The sequence below is a fragment of the Balaenoptera ricei genome, chromosome 9, assembly GCF_028023285.1.
Source record: "Balaenoptera ricei isolate mBalRic1 chromosome 9, mBalRic1.hap2, whole genome shotgun sequence".
NCBI classification, from domain to species: Eukaryota; Metazoa; Chordata; class Mammalia; order Artiodactyla; family Balaenopteridae; genus Balaenoptera; species Balaenoptera ricei.
This window is the reverse complement of record NC_082647.1, coordinates 81,153,660-81,177,437: the sequence shown is the minus strand read 5'-3', so window position 1 is coordinate 81,177,437 and position 23,778 is coordinate 81,153,660. Positions and strand designations below refer to the sequence as shown.

Here is a 23,778-nt window from a genome sequence, read left to right as displayed (position 1 = left end):
AAAAAGTAAACAAAAACTATGTGGAGCGATCCCAAACAAACAAGGTATACATGGCTATAGAACAGTTTAAGGCCAATGCAATGCAAACGAGGAACTGAGTAATATCGTTCTTTTCCTGTCAAGAGAATTGAAGTATGTTCTTTATTTCTCATTCCAGCCATATCATCTCCACTCTGCTTATTTGGAAAGACACTCAGGAAATTATATATATAAACTTTCAACCAAAACTGATTCTAATAATTTTTTCATTCATGTATCAACACACATGAAATATTTGATTCATTTTTCCAGCACTCTTCAATGGATACAAAATACAAAAGCATAAAAGAGAAAAATACTAGATCATAAGCCCTAAACTTGAGCACCTTTTTAAAATTTAAAACTCAGAGGGTAAATCATAAATGTGTGTTCTCTAAGAATCTACATAGGAGCAAGACAACCAGAGTAAAGGAGTGAGCCAAGCGCTCTGTGATTAAGGAATCAAGGAGTGTTTCATGAAGATGGCAATTGACAAGTATTGGAAAAACTGATATAAATCAGCGTTAGAAGGGAAAGTAGATAAATAAAATCACAGTCACAGGGAAAGCAGACACTGGGATTCTGACAAGGTATTATCTTGTCAAAAGCAGAGTCGGTGGGAACTTAGACGAAAAACTTTCAATCCTGAATGGGGAATAGTTGATAGAGAGCCTTGAAAGCCTGACTTGGACAATTGTATATGATGATTGAAAGAATTATCCTAGACTCTATAGCATGGAACTAGTACCTTAAAAACTGTATGAGGAAAAAAAAATCATTCTGTTGTAGATCAGAGAGGGAAGAACTTAGGACACTGAGCATAGGAGGATGCTGGTACTTCAAACAAAAACAAATAAGGATCTGGATTGAGATTGTGGCTTTAAACATCAAAGTACAACTGCAAACACAGGAGAACGAAGAGAAACTGGTGACTTATAAAGTATAGAAAGTGAGAATAACACATTGGTCAATAGTATTTTCAATTGCATATACGGTGAAGGGGTTTGGCATCCTTTGTTTCATGATGTTTTGACTGATCATATAAATTTCTCACCTGGTAGTGTTGAAGAGTCCAAATATCACTGGGTTCTTATGATCTCTGGTATGCAGCAAAAAAACATCCTCTGAAACATTAAAGACCATTATGTTACTTAATATGTTTAGCCCTCGTTGCATGTGAAGAAAATACATTGACATAAAATAGTTTAGAACCCATGATAGATTTTAAGATATAAATTTCCATATACAGTCATATGACAATGACCAAATCACAACACAGTGAGACTGATGACTGTTCAAGATGACTTTGAGCTGGGCCTCAAGGAGGGAACTAGAGGCGCCGACTCTAAACTAACAAGAGAGGGTCTTTCTGTTCCTGCAACTCCCTTGTCCCATTCGTGGACCTGGCCAAGATGAAAAGAATAGAAACTCGCTCTAAGTTAGATAGAAGTCAATTACTGCAGAAAGCAAATTTTCCATATGTGCTAGAAACAATGAGGGTTATACAAAGAAGCACATATATCGAAGAGGAAAATTTAACTCTCCCAATAATATTTACCTAATTCATCAAAATATGTATCAATTCCATTCATTCCTGGTACTGAGCAAACCAGTCTAGCTTTCAGGAAAGTGCTCCACTTGTTCACTAGTATTCTCTGTCCTCCTACATCGTTCTGTAAAAAACAGAAAGCAGGTAAATGGGTATCCAGAGAACTTTTACCAACAACAGATTTTGTATTATTAAACCTGCAGATGGCAAGAGTTATAGTTCTTTTATTTAATGTGAAAATTTGAGCATAATCTTCAAATAATATTAAAGATGCAATTCCCCATAAACTTTTTCTTTAGGTTTACACATTCGATCTTGTCAGTGTACTTTCACCCTGGCCCATTAAATAGTTTCCAGGTATTAAACAATGTTAGTAGAGAGTAGAGTACACTTTTCTAAATAAAGTAGTAAGCTTTATGATACAGTAACATTTATTATTATTTTATTGATAAATAATCTGCTTATCTCAGAAGTACAGAAGCATCCACTTCTTTTTCTTATTTTAGGGAAAAAGCCTTGAAATACTAACACACAAGCACACATACACATAACAGGCATACATATTTGCACACATACACAAAATACATATGTGTGTATATGTGAATATGTATACACATACATATATACTGAACATACATATAAACATCTTCTTAAATTTATTCAAGTATCTTCTTAAATATCAAAATAACTTCACATTTATAATACTATTAGCATTCTCTCAATATATATGGCCACTTCAGTTGGTGATGAATGTTCACGAAACAACCTATCTGACTATGCCCAACAAACTATATATGTTCTTCCTACAGAATCAACCATCTGAATTGTTGAAACATGCTTATGTAAATTATTTAGAATGTGGATTAAAGAAACTAGCAAGATTTTGGTGAAATTAACTTTTAAAAATGGAGCTCAAACTTCTGTGTAGGAAGAAGTATAGCCTAATTATAGGCCATTTCTTAGTAGGGCTTTGAAAATGGAGAAAATCACACAAAATGCAAAGCTCTTTTCAGATTAAACTTTCAGTAGATATGAAGTCTGAAGACTAGATAGTAAATACCAATTTTAGGGAGCCTAACAGAATAGAAGAAAATACTTTACAGTAGAAACCTACTATAAAATGAACAAAGGTCTGACCATTAATTGTGAGTTAGGCAAGCTTAGTGAGAGAGGAAGGCGGTCCTCACCACGCAGAGTCGCCCCACTCTGGTGTAAATTGCCTGGGCATTGTTTTCTGCCTCCAGGGCCTTCTCCGTAAAAAAGAAATACACTTTGTTGTCATCTCGGTCTTCATTGTCAGGGATCATGTACGAACCTACAAATTTTGGTTCTAGAGAAGTAAAAAATAGAAGAAAATGAAATAACTATTACAACAAAATAAGTTAATATATTTACCTTGAAATTTTGTACTAAACATTACAATCATGTAGCTATCTCCATATTCTGTGCAAATCAACAATTTTTAAGAAATGTTAGGGTATTTAAAATTTAACTGAGTTGGAGGGAAATAAATCAATTTCAAATAGCATACATTATAGACCTGAAATGAATTCAAAGAAGAACAGATTAGGAGCAGCATGATTATAAAATCCATAAATTTCCTCCCATATATATATGGGAGGCATATATTAAAGTCAATATAATATATGTAAAATATTTTAGCAAAGAAGTCTATCATTATTTTTTAATTCATAAATTATCTACCAGTCCAGCTCATGGAAGACCAGTTTAAGTTTTTGTATTTGTAATCAAAGGGATCTGAGGGAATGACCTTTGACTGATACGGAATGTCAAATATTTTAATGATAAAATGCTGCCAATAATGATTATGCACTCTAAAGCTTAATAAAAAGGCTGAAAATAATGAAACCACTCACTATAAAATGACTTTAGTCCCTAGATATACCAATGTGCCAAAATATAAACATGATTCCTTACAAAGGATTCTATGTAAATGAATGCCTAGTGATTCTCCTAGAATTTCATTTGTCTCTCAAGTACAATGTGATCCTATTAAAACAAGCAAAGCAAAGCAATCAATTCATGCAAAATTATACCAACTGACAAGAGAAAACAAAGCAACTATTGGATGAAAGGGGTTTTCACTTTTCATATATTTGTCTTGTTCATTTAAGTCCTGATTTCTAACTATTGCTATGAGGGTAATCTGGTTGTATAATAAAGCTGATCCACTCTGCTATAAAATGATATACATATATCATATATAATATTTTAATTCGGGAATATTGCTAAGGAAAAAATCCCTGAAATTTGTGAAAACTATAAATTACATTTGTATTGTTATCATTATCAAAATGGCAAGTTTCCCGTGAGCTCTGGACTTGCTTTCAGTTCTGATTTACATACGCTTTTCTCCTCAATCCTACCTTTCAACAGGCGCTCGTCATCGTGCTCAGTGCGGATATGAGCCAGTCGCCCCAGGCTCCTAAAAATGGCAGCGTCTCTGCCCCAGTAGTCACTGTAGAGTCCAGAAAACAATTCACTACCTGCATGAAAACATCAGATAAGATAAGTCAGTATTCGTTTCTGGGTCTGATGACAATGTATAAAACCACAATTACAATAAACATATCCAGGTTTCCCGTGTATACGGCCTAGTGAAACGGATACTACTGCTAAGAGCATAGATGATACAGGCAGACGGCCAGGGTTTGAATTGTGACTCTGCCACTTACTAGATGTGTGAACTTGGGCAAATTGCTTAACCTCTCGGCGCCTCAGTTTCCACACTTACAAATAGGGGAATAGCACTCAGAAGTGTTGCTAAGAGTAAAGCATTTAGAATAGTAGCTGGCATATACTAAGGCCTACATGAGTATTTGATAAATAACCTGGCTTTATGGTATTTTTTTTTTTTTTTTTTTTTTTTTTTGCTTTATGGTATTTTAATAAACTTCTTTTAACCTTGATATCATCAGGGTATTAGTATTAGTATTGGTATTAGTATTAGTACTGGTATTATATGTGAGTCAGCTAACTCACATTCTTCTTGTAGTAAGAAATTGCTTCCATCAACATGATTTTAATGCAGGAACCACAAAGTCTGACAAAGCTGTATATAATCCAATTAGTTGTCATTTAATTTGTAAGTGTGTGGCTTATTTAGACAGAAATGACAGAAAGAGTTCATAATTTAATCAGGCAGTCAAGAGAATGAATGAAGTTAGCTGCAACATGTGGTGAAGGTCACAGACTTAAATCAGACCAAGGAATACACAAACGTATGCAGGATCTCAAGCCATGACAACATATCTTTGGGGCCAGCCAGAAAGAAAGACATTAAAATTGCTCACAAGAAGAGAAAAAATAATTAACAAAAAGAAAAATAACATAATGATATAACTAGACCTCCAGAAAGACCAAAACCTCTCAAGCACAGGAACTTGGGGTCCTCTTTCGTCGAACTGACAACAAAAGGTAACTGGTGTGCTCCTCAGTGAGGCCAGAAGGATTGTCCTGGGCATATGAGGCTCAAATCCTGTCCTGGGCTAAAATCTCTGGCCAAGAAGCAGATGATAGCAACAGATCACTGGATATAGCAACCTCAATTTAGGGTGACAAAATTATTTTCTTAATGAGTGTCATTTAACTGTGGTCCGGTTTTAAAATACAGACGAGTATACTAAAAGTATACTCAAAGTATTAATGCCTTTCTGTTAAATCTGGAATGTGTACATATGTGTCCAAGTGGTATTTAAAGTGCTTTTTTTAAGAGAATTCAAATTAATTGGATTTCCAATATAATAAATTTAATTGTATACTCAATTTTAGAATTAGAATTATTAAAGTTACAGTATAAAAATTTGACCAAGTATCTAAACAGAATTAAACAAAACTTGAGTGTCATATTTATAAATTTTATTGATTAGATTTAAAAATTGTTTCAACTTTAAGGTAAGATCTTTAAAACTTTAAAAAACTTGAACAGATTAATTATATTTGTATGGTTTAAAATTTGAGAAAGTAATCAACTGAGTTGTAAATAGGATCACTGTAAGAAGTTTATTTCCACCTTGAGATAACTAACAATTTTTCAAAAGTAAAGATAATTGCTTTTGTTAGATTTAGATTTAGAAAAAGAAAAGTGAGATATACATTGAATTTGAAAACAAGAAAACTAAGTTTTGATAAATGTTACTATAATAAACTATTCTTCATTTACAAAAAGACAAGTAACCATAAATGGTTTTTTTGGTTCACAAAACCCACTATGGATATTTAAAAACTATACAAGATACAAATAAATAAAATCCAGGTCTTTCGCAAAGGAATTAACTTTTAAACTATATATATTATATAAGTGAGAAAGAGAGAGACAGACAGACAGGAGAGACAGAGGCAAATATGGTAGAATATTAACAGTTGGTGGGCCAACGTAAATGCTATAAATTTTTACTCCTCTTTCAATTTTTCTTTGTATTTGAAAATTTTCAAGACAACAAATTTAAAAAGGAGCTGTATTTGTTGAGTTCATCCTGTATATTCAATGCATGCTGAATGAGAAATATGATAAGGAAAATAACAAAAACTAAAAAATAAAGATGCTTTATATCTGGACTTAAGAAAATAAAATTTGGTAGAGAAGAGTTATATCAGAACTCTTATTTAAGCATATTCTTTGAAACTAGAAGGGGGGAAGAACAACATAATTTGTATCAAATTCAATCAGCGCTGTCTTCACCAGAAGTTTTATATCCATGTGGAAAAAGAGTATTTTGGGATAAAATGTATTCAGTGGTTAGGGATATGAACCATATGTGGGGTTCAATCCGTACTACTTGAACATAGATAAAAGAGAGTCATGTTGAATTCATTAAAAGGCCTTGGAGATCATCAACTCTATGGCAGAAATGAACGAGTTCACGCACAAAAGAGTTAGTTGACTATTGAACCACCAGAGCAAGGGTTGTTCTGAAATTTAAAAAAACTATTGTACTTGGTTATAGTTTCCATAAAAATATAAAGGCCATCTTACATGGATGGACCTAGAGATTTTCATGCTAATTGAAGTAAGTCAGACACAGAAAGACAAATATCATGTGTTATCACTTACATGTGGAATCTAAAAAAAAAATGATACAAATGAACTTATTCACAAAACAGAAATAGACTCACAGACATAGAAAACAAACTTATGGTTACCAAAGGAGAAAGGGAGGGGTAGAATAAATTGGGAATCTGGGATTAATAGATACATAATACTATACATAAAATGGATAAACAACAGGATCTACTGTATAGCACAGGGAACTATTATCAATATCTTGTAATAACCTATAATGGAAAAGAATCTGAAAAAGAATATATATATGTAAATCAACTATACTTCAATAAAATACAGTAATAAAATAAAAATGCCATTTTGTAAAACTGTCCTAAACAGAACTTATTTTTCTAATATGGACTGGACTGAATGTTTAATTCATAATGGGTACAAAAAAAAGATTTCTTTAAAATCATGACAGTTTTATATTTCTTAAGTTTTTAATATTTAATGTAATTCAGTTTCCTAAAATATTTACAGAACTTTTATATATGAAAATATTACTTTGGAAAAATAATCTTTATTTTAGTTCACATCAATTTTCTTGCACTTATCCCAATTTGAACACTGTTTCCAAGTTCTACTTGTAATCAATTCTACAAATTTAACAAATTTAACATAAAAGTTCCCCTTGAAGCCACTAGATGGAGCCATATGATACCAAATAATATACATCCAGGGCAGGTTCTCTGCAAAAAGGAAAAGATGAAATAGTACCAATTTTACCCAGTTTCCCTTTTTGTATCCAGATAAAAGAAAATAGTTTGTGAACAATTCAAATAATACAATATGAACTGTATGACTTAAACTTCAAAGAAGCTACTAGACAGGTGCTAAAAACTATATGCTATGTAAACTGAACCAAACGTGTTTGTGTTGGAAACATTAGATCTTCCTCAGAAGGGAAAGATTCTCCTTTCATATTTTATTATCAGTGTGAAGAACAAAATAAATTTATAGTAATAGATAATAATGATGTTTGGTAAAATACTTTCCTAAGAAAAAATAAACACTTTAATGAAAAATAATAAATGAGAATAAAGCTTTAGGCACAAAGTTAACTAATAGTAATTAAATGAGCAAAAATAATCAACATTATTATAATTGATACTATTTATGGCAAATACATAGTTTCTAGTTGAAAACTTTAAAATTATAGCTATTTGGTATAGAGACAATTTGTGAATCAATATTTTGGCATTGTATAGAGCAAAAAATAATATCTGGATAATTCATATTTTCACAGATTAAAAAAAATTTCATACAAATAGTAAAATATGTTTTAGATTTTCAATGATAAGAACAGAACTACTCAAATTTTTAGTTTTCTATGTCTAGGCAGATATGATATTTAATAAATGTATTAGCTTGGTCATAAAGTTTACTGGTACCTATTTTGATATTCTGAATATAAATAACCAATTTGACTTGTATGCCATATATTATGTTTCATTGTTATAGCACTGGTTTCTGATGGTAGCTGATGTTATGTTAATGTTAGTTGGTTATAATTAAAAAATAAAACACATCTGCAGGGTATTTTGACAGGTGAATGTAACTTATCACTGTCATGTTCAACAATAGTCTCTGTGTACAGATACAAGAAGAGTGGAAACAATTCTGCACTGGAAATCTGGCAAACTAAGCCCCCAGCCCCAAACCTACTGTGTGGGGCAAAACTGTTCGGAATCTCACTGTCTTGGTTATTTGGAGAATCAGAGAGGTGTACAAGTGATTTCCTGAGGTTGCCAAGCTTTTCTGTTCTCTCTGCTGCCCTTTTTTTTGGTCTGTATGTTCTTTGCCTACAATTCTGCACCTCCCCCCACTTCCCACTTCACCTCCCATTTACCTGGCCACGGCCCACTTTCTCCATGAAGCCTTCCCTAACCAAACTTGTGTTAGTTTAGTAGCTCCTAGTACCACCATAGCCCCATGCCTATCATATTTCTCATCCTACTATAGTTTGTCTCCTGTGTTTGACATTATTCCTCACTAGAATGCAGACTTCTTGATGTGTCTTATTAGATTCTTTTGTCACCAATATCTTGTAGAGTGTCTGGAATACAGAAAATGCTCAATAAGCATTTGTTGAATCAAAGAATGGCATAATGAGTTAATTAACAAGTGAATAAATCTAAAACTTTTAGTGTTCAAATTTTAAAAAACTATGAAATGCAATTAAAAAAAACACCTCAGGATAAGATTCTGATTTTTCGAAAATGCTTCAGGGAGAAAATATCAAAAGAAAGAAAACACTGTTGGCATTTATATGAATAGCAGAGTTCTTTGAGTTTTTGTTCCTCAAAAAGCCTATATTTAATAATTTTAATCCAGGAACACAGGGACTCTATCTTCTAGTATTTGTCCCCAATAGTTTCAGCCCCAGATGACTGTAAACTTTTGTAGTTTTATTTGCTGTAAAATGTAACATAAGACATGAAAAGCGCAGAAAGAAAATTTTGGTGACCATGAAATACCTCATTCATGGTTATTTGTTGATATAAAATTCAGTAAGTCTTTAACTTGAAAGTATCCTAAAAATTCTAACAACAAAGCTAGCACTTTCAAAAGCAAAGTGTGAAAAGGTACCTGAGAAATCAGAGTGTTTTTCCCCCAAACACTAGTAACATGTACATTAGCATACCTTAGGGGCTTCAGGTATGGTATGTATTAAATTACACCTAGAACTGGTAATAAAAATCTGGGTCAGAATGAAATGCTTTAAAACAGTAGCAATAGATTGAGTCGGCAAAGTATCAAAGAAATCCCAAAGTTACTGAAGGTGTTATCAACGTAATAAAAAGAATACTGCAATATTATATCAAATGTAAACTGATGCAAAAAAGTCAGCTAATACTTTTCCTTCCTGACCAAAATGACATATGACATAAAGAAAATATTTCCTGAATTTTTATTTGGCCGGCCACCAAACCTAATAATTTTTAGTGGCAAGATAAGTCCTAAGTATCTTTCGTTGACTTGAAAGGCACAGACAAGTAATGCAGCAATTCATTTTACTATGTAATTCATTGTTTCAAAAAACTGTTTTTAAAACCAGATTATAATGTCTTGCCTTCTTCAACCAGTTATTTAAGACCATTTTAAATGTAATATTAGTAATCACCGCAGAGGGAAAGTGTGGTTAAACATATAGAAATATTGCACCTGTGATATGAATTTATACACCACCAAGATAAATTCTGTTAATACAAAGTGACATTTAAAGAGCAAACCTAATTAATGTATGACTTCATTTTGACTGGTTTCTGAACATAGAGAACATAGCTCAATAAAGAGGCTTGTTTTACTCCTTAAATCTTGTTTCACACAGAATCATTGCCAGTTACTAACATTTCCATTCTAAATTAGACTATAAATTTAATAAAAGTGTTCATTAACCTGTCTTTCACCTAACAAATAATATTTATTCCTTACTTAGTTTTTCAGTAAGCTTTTACTCCATGTGATCTTAAGCCAACTGAATTTAAGTTAAATAAAATGAAACTTGTATCTAAAGTTAAGATATTATAAGAAATTCTCAGATTTGTGAGCATGTTTTTTTCTTTGGGGGCCTTGTTAGTTGTATGAGTATTGTTACAAAGTTGAGGGTTTTTTTTTTTTAATGATGAAAGTGAATCTTAATGTGAACAGGTATTAAAAGTTAAGTGTGACCTATAATTAACAAAGAAGCAAAGAAGCAGAAATGGTCTAAAGATGGTCACCTTTTTGCTGGAGTCCTGTCCTAACCCATCAGCAGAGAACATGTGCGGTCATAAAATACCACATTAATGCATTCTTTTCCTGTCAGAGTAAGCTGCACCAAGCCTGCCAAATTCCAACTCAGGTAGCTCCATTTTTTCCAGTCCAAATTCCTGCTGCTTTTTCAATTGGGTGAATTATTTCTACTTCCTGTCTTTTAAAGAGTTGCTGGCTCACATAGGTTATCAGATTTCCATCCCAGTGGCCGCTGCATATCCACAGTGAGTGAATGATCTCTCAAAGGTACTTTGGGATGAAAGCTAGTGGATAAATGAGAAGAATTATATTTTTATTTCTTCTCTTTGGAGGGATTATTCTATAACTTTTGTGTTTAGCTTGGAGGGCTCTTATGATTTGATTTCTTTTCTGAATAAGCGAAACAGTCACCCAGATGGCAAGCACTTCATATTTTAGCATAGTGTAATTCGATTTGGAAGTTCAATGAAATTCACTTGGAAACGTCCCTCTAGTAATATTTCCCCTCTTAAAAAAATTCAGTTTCAAATTCCTGGTTTCATGCAAAAACAAGCTACAAGGAGGCTGAGTGGTGAGTGGCTAAAAAAAAATTACTTTTAACCATTAAAATAAATGTTAAAAATAAATGGTGTTCTCTTCCAATCTTCTTAGGATTTTACTAGAGAAGTAGTGTTTATTGCGTAATTTTTGACTTTCAATACCTTTTATAATATTCTTGTGAATAACATCCCCAAATTTATTTTTGGTTTGTTTGTTTAGGAAGCTCAGTGAGTATTTCATTCAGTCGATATTTAAAGGAGGCCTTTTCTGTGCAATATATTGTATGGTAAAAGAAAGATGATAAGACAGTCTCTTTCTTCCAGACATATTCAAATCTTAAATCTATGAAGTTACAAAAATCATTAAAAACATTAGAAAAAAATTGTATGAGTCTATCAAATGCATGTATTTTAACTCATATGCTGCCAATCTACCACGAATTTCTAACATTTATGAATCTGGCATTCTCCAAAAGTGGCATTCTTAAGGTTTTGATTCCTACTAAGTCCAAACTGACTTAAGCAACTCAATTCCCATATTTAAAATCTCCCCTCCTCATATTGTGTTTACATACACCCATACACGAGTGAGTAGAGGAACTCAGGATATCACAGTATTTTCTTTAAAATCTTATATTCTTTAAAAATATCTCTTTATTCAAGCTCCTAAAGAACTAATCACTACGTGAAATTCTCATCTTAAAGCACTTTCAAATTATGAAGCTGAAGTAAATCAAACTTTCCCTACTGTTTAGAGCTAACGTAAGATTTTTGTTATACAAATAAATATACGTATATATAAAAGCTCTACTTATTTGGACCTGAGTACCATTACTGAGACGGGGGACTGTGGAGAGTGGGATGCAAGGCCCATCAGAATCAACTGTCTGGAATAAGTTCAGGGAACGTGTTATCTCTAGAATATACAGGAACATCTGCATCAACTCTAAATCCAGCATATGATATTCTGATTACTCATCAGTGGGGAGTTTTAAGTTTTACCCACTTATTTAGGATAGGAAATCTCTACCTGTTATTTTACATGTTTTCATTTTCTGTAAACAGGATGACCTAATATTAGCATATAACTCTAAGTGCTGCAAATGTAATAACAGAAGCTTGTACATCTGTACCATATACCTATCAGAACCTCTCAACACTGAGAAAACAGAATGATTCCTAACAGCACCCATGTGAGGTGTCAGGGATTGCTCTCTTCAACTTTATACTTGGCAACTCAACCAGCTGTCTGTACCATAGCAGTGCTGGAGTATTTGATAAGGGTGTGCCATTTTCAATCCCAAACTGTATTAAAGAAAAAGTATTTTTCTGAGATTTAAGTGAGATTTTCATGTATCTCGTCTAATTTAATTGAAATCCAATTGAAATCCAGATCAGACATGGCCAGCTTATTCTATTATTCCAACGTGGACATAGTTTGAGCCAGTCAACCTCTACAGCTTACATTTTAAATTAACAGGAATTTAAATAAATGACTTTGAAGTTCCAAATTGAGATGACTTTCTGAATTCTACTGAGACAGAGAAAGGCACCAAGAGAATATTAGAAGAGAATATTAGAAGAGAATATTAGAAGTTCCCTTAAAGTCACAGAGTAATTAATACATAAAGAATTAACATATGTTAAAATAGTTTAGTTTCTCTAGCTACATTTTTGTAAAGTATTTACACAATTGCATTTTGTGAACAATAAATGACATAATACAAAATATCTTCTATCAGGTATTAAGGGACAATTTGTGTTTTCTGGATGAGACGTCCATACTTCATAGCAGCTGCACTTATTTTAGAGTAAAACTTGCTCAGGTGAGCATGGCTTGAAATTTAATATCCGTGCTCCCAGCACCAATAAATAGATATGACACAGCAATGTATATGAAGAAATACTAAAGAATCTACCTGAAGTTTCGAAATCAATATGACTACCACCTGATGTCTGCAGCCATGATAATTACCAATTAAAGTGGAGATGAATGAGGAGTTGGCATCAAAAGGACATCTGCCCCTTCCTCTCTCAGATCTGTGCGATTCCAGGTGAAAAAGGGGATCCTTTAAAGAAAACCAGAAAAGCCATTATGTATTTGCCAACTTTAATAAGAATTTAATTTCTCAGAAAAAAATACATTCAACCTTGATTATTTACAAAACAGGCATTGTAAATAGGGCACCAGTGAGAAACATCAAGTTATTTAGGAACCAACTGGATTTTATACATAAACACGTGGGTTTTCAGGCCCATGTGGGTTTTATCACTTCTCTCAAAAAGGATGCAGGTGCTGAAATGAAAGAACTCTGCAGTTTTTATCACTTGATTAGCCAGTATTAGTTATTCTGAGATGTGTCAGTTAAATATTCCAAATGAATGGAGACTTGCTGAAAAAAAAAAAAAAAAAAGGTTATTAAAAAGGAGACTCTGATAAACATGAAAATGGGCATTTATTCCACAAAGGTCATTATTGATTTTTTTGAATAATCTCTAAAAGAAAATGATAAAATTTCTATCAATAATTTGGAATATTTATTTCCAATCATTTTTATTCTTCATCGCATATTCTTTGTATAGACACCTAATATTTAATAATTTAGAGAATGATTACTGCATAAATAATTACTGGGATATACATGTAGAAGTTGATGCCATATTATGAACAATATTTCAGTATGGTTTCATACAAATGAGATTTTGAAAATAAACATTTCCATGAAAAACTACTACTTTATTGGTTCCTATTGCAATCACATAACCACAGAACTTTTTCTGAATGTTCTCAGATTGCAAAATTCTCATTAATGGATATTTTTACAAGTAATCGCCATTAAGTGTGCTATAAATGGTTTCAGTTAAAAAAAAAGTAGTCTGGAAAAGTGACAATAAAAATCAATATACAAAATTTTGTCAGAAAAAAACCCCCACTTTGCAATAGAATATTGTCAATACTGCCCACTGTGGCATCTACAAGTAGTCCTGCCCATCTGTGAATAATGAACCTGTAAACAATCCAAAGTCCTGAGGAACCTCTGAGGGTTGCATGCACTTTTCTAGAACTTGATCTTGACTTTCCTAGACAGCCTATTTACTCCACATTATCTATGCCATCCTTTTCTTGCCATTCTTATCCAACACACATTCCTCTTTCTCTCTCTGATATTCTAAAATCACCATTTTGATCCTGCCATTTCAAGACCTTTCTGATAAGTGCAGAGTTCACCTGACTCTTATAAAACTCCAGTCTTGTTCTTGGAACTGAACCATAGCCTAGAGAACAAATGTGGCCTCTGAATCCAGAGGTGTGGCTAAACCGGTATTTTAAGCCAGAAAAAAAAAAAGTTTATCTATTTATACACGTCACACGAATCAGTAAAGAGAAAGAATGCCAGTAAATAATTTGAAACATTTTTGTGTTCGCTTCCCACAGACAACAGATTTGCAATGACATGAAAAGAAAATGTTTGTTGAAATGAGCTAGAATGACTGGTCTACCCAGCTAACACTTAAGCGGAAAGGATTTCATCTAAATTTGCAAAACATATCCATAGTGTTATATGGAGGAAGAAATGATCAAGTCTATGAAAGAAATACTTGTTTACTCCTTTAGTTACTGCCACTTTACAGAATATTTGGTAAAAACAGGTAGGGTATACATACTATACTTGCTCTAATTCAGTCAAATGTCCAAATGTTTGCTCATAGAAAGCAGTTGAAGAAATATACTGAACTACTTTCTTAACTCAAGACGTTTGATAGCTTCAACATTCTGTGATACTCAACTTTTTGTCTCTAATGATGGATGAAGTTGATTTATCTAACAGATATACTTAGAAACCATAAACACTAAAATTGAAACTTCAGGAGAAAAACAAGTATATTGCTTATTGATTCAAGGAATATAATATATTCATTTAAATTTAAACTGTCAAGTGGGTGAAACAGAAAATGCAAACTGTAAGAATGCTAAGATCAAGAGAATCTCAGATTTTGAAGAACCACAGAGTTAGATGAAGGAAATGAAGTTACAATTTCTTAGAAAAGTCACAGGTTCTCGTAAATATAAATCATGATCTAGGTTCCTAAGGCTACTACTGTTGATTTGTGAATTTCAGCATGTTTCTGAGATATCAAGTATCTAACAGAGCAGTGTCTTCAACCTTCAAGGGAAGTAAATTGAATCAACTGGAAACTATATGCACAAAAGCCTATAACCCTAACATTTTGAGAACAAATAAGTGGAACCCAGGATGTACGAAGCACAACTCTGTGCAATATGTAAAATCTGTTTGAGTCTGTAAAAGGGTGAACTCTTTCATGAAACTTCAAATTTGACAACTGAATACTGAATACTAAGTACTTATATATTCTCAGAGATCTACACCTCAAGTCCAGACTCAGATGTACCTTGACTGAACCCTTCCCACCTTTCTCCAGAAGACTTCAAATATCTCTCATTAATTTGATTAATGGCTAAAACTGCCTCAACAAATAGTCTTTTGAAATAATGAACAAATTAAATTAAGCCTTTTTGCCTGCTTTTCACATTAGTATTAAAAATCCACATTTTTGAATAGCTTAAAGGATAGACATACCTATCATTTTAATTTTTTAAATGCATGTGTTCTCAACGTACACTTATATCAAATTATCACGATGAACACTTTAAATATCTTACAATTTTATTTTTCAATTAGAACTCAATAAAGCTGGAAAAAATACGTGTATTCTGCAATTTGTAGGTTTTCAGCCCACTAATGATTAAAAAAAAAGATAAACTATTAGAACATCCCTGCTTTAGACAAGCACCATTATCTTTATAAAAAGAAGAAAGGTCCAAATCTGTAGAGGATACAGTCATTTCATGTATACATAACCCTTGGTTAATAATACTGCAGAAATCAGATAATAACAAAACGGATGAAAATGTTAAGCTGGATTGTAAATTGTGCTATGTACTTCTTAAATTTGAAGACTACGCTATTTCTAACAAAATAATGAAGAGGTGCTTTGAACGCTTCAAAGTTCTATAACTTGTATCTCATCACTTCACATAGTCTTCTTTGACCCTGTTCCCAAACCTGACTAGTTCTTAAATGAACATTTCCATTATTAAATTAAAATGTCACTACAGAGAACAGGAAGCTCTATATTTATTTTTATAAATCAGAATATACCTTTCTGCAGAAGTATAATATAGGTGCTGTCAATATTCCTTATTTAAGTCACTGGATGCCTTAAAAACAGTAATATTGTCTCCCTGCTTTTTACTCTATTTCTGAATTACTAAGTTAAATGAAATTGTTAAAAATATGTTGCCTGGTTTTTAGTAAAGGCTATTATGATGTTATGACTAAAATAACATTTGATAATAAAAGCCAGTAAATGGTTGACATTTTTTACGTGAGTGACTTGAGAGTCTAAGTATGGCTATGATTACACACAACTTTACATTCCTATTATTTTGAACTCAGCCTCGTTTGCTGATACAAGGTATAGCTTTATCACAACTGTTCATTTGTCTGTGATAAATGAGTGAGTGGCCTCAATAAATTTTATCTGAGCACATTATGTGCAGTCAAAACTTTAACACATAATTAGATGACACTTAGAGAAGTTAAACAAAAGAAGCAAGGCCAGAAAAAGTAAGAAGATAAAGTTATCTTACACCTAATCAATGTTTTATGACATGGTAAAAACAAAAGATCTGCCTGTGGTGAAAGCTAATCAAACCTAAAAATGGTTTGCCTCTTTTTTAAAAAAAATTTATTTATTTATTTTGGGCTGCATTGGGTCTTCGTTGCTGTGTCCGGGCTTCTCACTGAGGTAGCTTCTCTTTGTTGCAGAGCACCAGCTCTAGGTGCTTCAGTAGTTGTGGCTCACGGACTCAAGTTGCTCCACGGCATGTGGGATCTTCCCGGGCCAGGGCTCAAACCCGTGTCCCCTGTATCGGCAGGTGGATTCTTAACCACTGTGCCACCAGGGAAGCCCAAGTTTGCCTCTTTTACGAACGTACTCAAAACTCCTCTTTTTAACCCGTCAATCTTTGTTGATAACAAGTATGAGATTTCCATTGAACAAATCATGAAAAATGAACAAGGTCAGAAAGGCAATTTCTATTGGAGATAAGATGACTACTAAAACCATATTTCTGATCTAATTTTATCGCTTCTCTAAAACCTTTCTACCATGCTTTTTGAAATCCTTATTTCATGGTAAGTGAATCTCTAAAACCACACTCAATTTACAACATGCTTCAATACCTCCTTGCCTTAATTGAGTCAGAGCTCCCATACTAGGCATAATTATGGAGCCTCAAAATGTTCATGTCCTAATGCCTGGAACCTATGAATATCTCACTTTGCATAGCAAAAGGGACTTTTCAGACGTGATTAAGTTAAGGACATTCAGATGGGGATATTACCCTGAATTATCCAGGTGAGCCCAATGTAATCACACGAGTCCTAAAAATTGTCAGAGAAGATTTGATGATGACAGCCAAGAACCAACCAAAGGAATGCAGTGTGGCGAAGACTAGACCCGCCATTCACTGCTGGCTCTGATGATGGAAGAATGGGGCCATGAGCCAAGGAATGTGGGTGGTTCTCTAGAAGCTGGAAAAAAGAATGACATGGATTCTTCCCAGAGATCTTCTGGAAAGAATGCATCCCTATTGACATCTTGATTTTATTCCAGTGAGAATCATTTTAGACTTCTCACCTACAGAATTATTAGATAAAACATTTGTTTCATTCTAAGCCACTAAACTGGTGGTAATTTGTTACAGCAGCCTTAAAAAATGAATGCAGCTCCTACGAGGATATTGTTCCACACAGCTTCTCACACTTCCAGCTCTTTTACATGATTAATCATAAAATTATAAATATTTTTGACCCAATACAAACCTCCAGAGTTGAGACCCTTTTATTTTTTTCAAAATACAAAGGTCCCTTCCCGTTTTCTCCCCCTTAGTCAGCCCTCACTTTGCCCCTTATTCTCCTATCCACATGTCTACCTTCGCCATTTCTAAACCTAGGATAGTGATGCTGCTAAAGGAAACCATTCAAAAATATAAAGCAATCACTAACAACCAGTGGTTTTTAGCTCAGCCCTCAAAATTGCCAAGGAATGTGTTTCCCTGGTTACGTCCTTTTATAACTCTTCTGAGCAGCTATGTGCTCAAACACCCTAGCTCGTGATCTCTCTTGACATTCAGTAGACAGCCTCACACCTTACGTTTGATGGAGAAAATCAGTTTCCATTATTTATGTAATTATTCAGAAAAAAAAAAAAATCAGTTTCCACTTGTCAGGTCTTGGCCCTGGAACAGGAAAGACAGTAGCAAACAGAACTCCAAGCCTTATCACTCTACTGTTCTCATAAAATTACCCCCAATAGACTTTTTTTTTTTTTTTTTTTTTTTTACTGTATCTATCTGCAATATTCAACGCTGTTGCCTGCACCATGGCACTTATTTAATTCACTCCTTTACCACTTTATCACCTTAATTTTAACCAGCCCCCTGAGCGGTCTCCCCAGCCACTAATTCTTTACTCTGCTGCCAAAGACTTCTTTCTGAAATGTGAATTTCCTCTTATCACCTCCCTACTTAAAATCTTTCATTGACTTCTGATAGAGTCCAGAAAAAAAAGTCTAAAGTCCTTAGGGTATTTACGTAAGGGACTTTATACATAAATACTTCATCTCTAAAATGCTGGTCTTACAGTTTGAGTACCAACCATTCTGACTGCTTGTAGGTTTTTTAATCTTACTTGGGCTTATTAATGTGTTTAGGATAACAATGCCCACACAGTATTAAAAATTCAGCACAGACCTTATCACCTCCAGGAATCCTGATCTGCCTGCCCTAATATGGATTCCTTTCCCTTTCTGGGTCCTCCTGAAGCATCATTCAAATCCCCCTTTTACATCATTTACTCCTCTGTATTAACTGTCTGTTTGACTCTATTCCCTACTGGTTTGTGAGGCTTCCTTGAGGAAACTGCCTATGTGACATTTATCTTTGATCCCCTCTATCAAATAAAACACCTGATATATAATAAATGCACAGCTGTTTGTATTGTTTGAATAAATAGCTTTATCTCCTTTGTTGTGTGGTCTTTGCCTACTTTCTCACAGATCTAAAACAACTCACAAAACAGAGCTATGGATAGGTATGTTGATTTAAAACTAGACAACATGTACAAGTTATTATGCTATTCTTTGTTGTACATGCTTTCCTGGGGCTACCCATACAGCAATATCACAGTTCGATTTTTTCTATATTTTGATTGCCATTGGCTTTAGTAACAACTAAAGGAAAAATAAATGTGTTCTTAATTTCCCCAGCTATTTATTGAAGATAATATATTTTCATAAACACTTTGACAATTTATGATGAACTCTTGCCAGGTTTGATATATTAAAGGTTTGGATGAATAGAACATAATTTAATATCACATGGCAGTCATTAAAAATAAAATCAAATACTGAAGAATTATAGAGATGACTTATTTTATCCCCAAAGACCTTATTAATGACAGCATGAAATTTGAAGTAATATGGAGGTGTGACATGGACGTACACTTATTTGTTAGTTAAGGCTTCCCTTTCCCGCATGACTTTTTTTTTTTTTTTTTAATGAGGAAAAGGTATTCTCTTGATACTGCTGTGTATTGTCAGGAAATTTCAAAACTGAATGGGCAATAAAGACTGAGTTCTTAATTTTTATCAAACAACCAATTTGACACTAGTTTTTAACATACTAATTGGTCTTTTGTGCCATGATTTTAAAGCAGAGGCTTTCTTTGTCTTGTTAAGCTGCATATGACAAAAAAATACACTGATCCAAGTCATCTTAATTCCTCAGCATTGAATATGTTATTTTTGCAACTTTATACAGCTGAGATGTAGAAATTTTAAAGGAAGAAAATTTACCATACACAGAATAGTATTGATATTATGATAGAAAACAGGTAAATTCCAAACTTTTATTGCTTTGTTTTCTATAGGTCAAGCTAACTTCAAAATTAACTACAAATTTAAGAATGAAGTTTTTCACATTATTTGGAGAGTTCACTGTGGTCTTAAATGCAGTGTTTAATTTAGTGCACAATCCAATAAAATACTAAAAAGCAAGTAATATAATTTTCTTCCATGAAGTAGAATTCAGCAACCAAACCAACCAGAAAACTTGAGTCATAATGACCTTGTCAATGACCCCAAAGCAATCGAGTTTATGGTTCAAGTAATGTGTAATGCTGGTGTTTAACCCTTTTGAGAATGTTGGTCACTACTTAGACTAGTTTTCCATTATCTGTGTTTTAACAGCTGGAATTTCTGCCTGAGTAATGTGGCTTAAATTTACAGGACATCGCTAGTATTAACAACGTAGGCTGCACTTTTTGTTTCAGTGTGACACAGAGAAGTTTTTCAATAGATCCTCTTGTGCTTGAGAAAAAGCAGGACATCTAGCTCACAAATGTGCGGAGATGCATGTGCTCTTCAGAAAAACGTTTGTAAAGAATAAATGGTACATCTTCCCAGAAGAATTTTCTCATTTAGGTCTTGAGGAGAGCCCTCAAAACCCAGCAAGCCTGCTGTAAGCTACTGTCAATAGGCGTGAGTTGCTGCATATCAGGTGTTAAACGTGATGCCAATTAAATGAAATGAGTTTCCCATTAATAAATCAGCTTTGTGAACTAATATTATTCTTGCCCTCAGCACCACTGAGATATTCTGAAAGATGTCAAAAGTAAATTGGAACATTACAACAAGATAAAACAAGTAATCACTATTTTATTAGCTATTTCTAATAGGAAAAAAGTAAAATACACAGGCTCACAGCCCTGTATCTATCAACAAAAGTGGTTTGGGTACAAAAATGCCTAGAATAAATAACCATAATATGCGCTTTAATTCTTCACACAAAAAAATAGCTATTCAATTGTCTGTATCACAAATTAATTTTGAATGTGATTCACTGTATCATTTATTTTTTCCCTTTCTTCTGCCAAGCAATAAAATCATTTATTAAAGAATATGTGAAACATTTCCCAAAGGCTAAATAAACAAAGTAGAAAAAAATGCAAAAAGGGAGTGAAGTTGTAAGTAAATGTTTTGACTTTAAGGCTAATAGTTTTGCATTTTAATTGCTTTTTTCTTCTTTTACATTGTTTTTCCAAAAATGATACATTCTATTTTTATAATACTTTAAAATTTAGGAAGTATTCTAGCATATATTATCTTGTTTCATCCTCAAAATAAGTCTGTAAAGTAAGACAGGGTCAATAATATTGTTCACAATATTACTTTCTCTTTATCGGTGAGGAATCACAGGCAGAATGAGGGTTTGCTAGTCTCAAAGAGTGTCTTCTAGTTCCACATTATTTTACAGTATTACCCTACTTGCCATTATAAAGGAGAGGATGGATATATTTGTGTTGCTAGGCATGGTTGAGTCCTTTATAAGGTACTTAATGTATAATCAAGGTTCAAAAACGTATATTATTTTTAAAGAAGAAAAGTATTTTATTATTATTTTATGTATTTATTAAATTACATGTTCAAATGTTTTATTTCCTTAAATATTATCGGAATAGCTTGCAGAGGCTACCAAAATTTTTTAAAAGCTTATACTACATCTAAGTAAAATTCTAACTCAAATGTCTTGTGCTGAATTTTTAAATAAATATTTACTTTAACCTTTGTTTGACGGCAAAATCATCTTTTCCTCTCTTTTGTTTTAATTATTACTTCAGGATTCCTCACCCTAAGTGCCCTCATCATATGCCAATATTCTCTTAAATTCCACACTGATAGCTCTGTCTACTGGATATGTATGCCAGGGTATACTAAGAATACTGGAAGCAAATATTCTTCAAACTGTAATTATAATGTTGTCCTGAAGCCTGCTTTTACTAGAAAACAGCATCAATCTTGCTTCTTACCTCTTCCTCATCATCTTCTTAAAAATAATCATGTCACTCTCCCTCTGAAAAATCTTTGGTGCTTCCTCATGATTACTGAATAAAGTCTAATTTCTAGAATGGCAGTTTAGGACCTTCACGGTTTGACTTCATGCTTTATCCCTTATGATTTCCACCATCCAATCAAAATTCCAGCAGCATAAGCTATCTTTAAAATTTTCTGCATCATAACACCCATAGCTCTGATTACACTTTCCCTTTGGGAAAAGAGAATTTGAGTCTTCCTTTTCTCTACAATACTAACTCCTACTAATGATAAAATGATATTGAAAAATGACTTCACTGATATTCTCCAAGACATCACCAAGCAAAACTTCTCCCATGGCTATGAATCTCTGATAGCATTATTCTCACTGCATTGTGACGATGTACATCTGGGCAGTTCAGCAAACATTTAAAAAGCCTACTATATTCCAATCATTCAGACAATATCGAATTTAGGAAGCATGATGCATGCTATTCCTTTTAACAACCATAAAATTAAGCAAAGTAGGCTAATTGTCCGGGAAGATTAGAGGGAATTTGACAGTGACAAATGCCTACCTCAAGAAATGAGAAAAGTCTCAAATAAATAACCTAATTTTACACCTCAAGGAACTAGAAAAAGAACAAACAAAACACAAAGTTAGTAGAAGGAAGGAAATAACAAAGATCAAAGCAGGAATAAATGAAATAGAGACTAAAAAGACAATAGAAAATATCAATGAAACTAAGAGCTGGTTCTGAGAAAAGATAAACCAAATTGACAAACCTTTCATCAGACTCACCAAAAAAAAAAAAAAAAAGGACTCAAAGAAATAAAATCATGAATGAAAGAAATGATATTACAGCTGATACCATAGAAATACAAAGGATCATAAGAGACTACTTATGAACAATTATACACCAACAAATTGGACAACCTAGAAACAAATGGATAAATCCTAGAAACATATGACCTACCAAGACTGAATCATCATGAAATAAAAAATCTGAACAAATTATTAGTAAGGAGATTGAATACATAATCAAAAACCTCCCAACAAACAAAAGTCCAGGACCAGATGGCTTCACTAGTGAATTCTACCAAACATTTAAAGAATTAATACCAATCCTTCTCAAACTATTCCAAAAAATAGAAGAGATGGGAACTCTTCTAAATTCATCTTATGAGGCCATCATTACCTTGATACCAAAATCAGACAAATATGCTAGAAGAAAAGTAAATTATAGACCAATATGCCTGATGAACTTAGATGCAAAAATCTTCAACAAAATATTAGCAAATTGAATTCAACAATACATTAAAAGGATCACACACCATGATCAAGTGGGATTTATTCCAGGGATACAAGAATGGTCCAGCATTCGCAAATCAGACAATGTGATGCACCACATTAACAAAACAAAATGAGGAATAAGAGTCATATGATCATCTAAATAGATTCAGAAGAAGCATCTGACAATGTATTTTATATATATATCCAGAATATAAAAGAACTCATACAACTCAATAGGAAAAAAAAAAACAAAAAAAACCAATCATCTGATTTAAAAATGGGCAGATCTGAATAGACATTCTTCCAAAGAAGACATATGATGGCTAACAGGTATGTGAAAAGATTCTCTACATCATTAATTACTAGGAAAATGCAAATCAAAACCACAATAAGATATCACCTCATACCTGTTAGAATGGCTAATATCAAAAAGTGTAGAAATAACAAGTTTTGGCAAGGATGTGGAGCAAAGGGAACCCTTATGCATTGTTGGTGGGAATGTAAACTGGTGCATCTACTGTGAAAAGTAGTACGGAGGTTCCTCAAAAAATTAAAAATATAACTACCATACATCCAGCAATTCTACTTCTGGGTATTTATCCAAAGAAAATGAAAACAC

At 33.1% G+C, this 23,778-nt stretch overlaps 1 protein-coding gene across 3 annotated transcripts in view; it reads right to left on the bottom strand.

Annotated features, from left to right (window-relative positions):
* The window catches only part of SEMA3E (semaphorin 3E), a 261,910-nt gene that overhangs the window by 34,468 nt on the left and 203,664 nt on the right, over positions 1 to 23,778 (bottom strand). For all 3 annotated transcript variants that reach the window (XM_059934035.1, XM_059934036.1, XM_059934037.1), the window contains exons 5-9: positions 12,882 to 12,975; positions 3,955 to 4,074; positions 2,755 to 2,897; positions 1,577 to 1,691; positions 1,073 to 1,142 (exon numbers count right to left, since the gene is read on the bottom strand). In XM_059934035.1, coding sequence (XP_059790018.1) covers positions 1,073 to 1,142; positions 1,577 to 1,691; positions 2,755 to 2,897; positions 3,955 to 4,074; positions 12,882 to 12,975 — 542 coding nt within the window. The remainder of the gene's footprint in view (positions 1 to 1,072; positions 1,143 to 1,576; positions 1,692 to 2,754; positions 2,898 to 3,954; positions 4,075 to 12,881; positions 12,976 to 23,778) is intronic.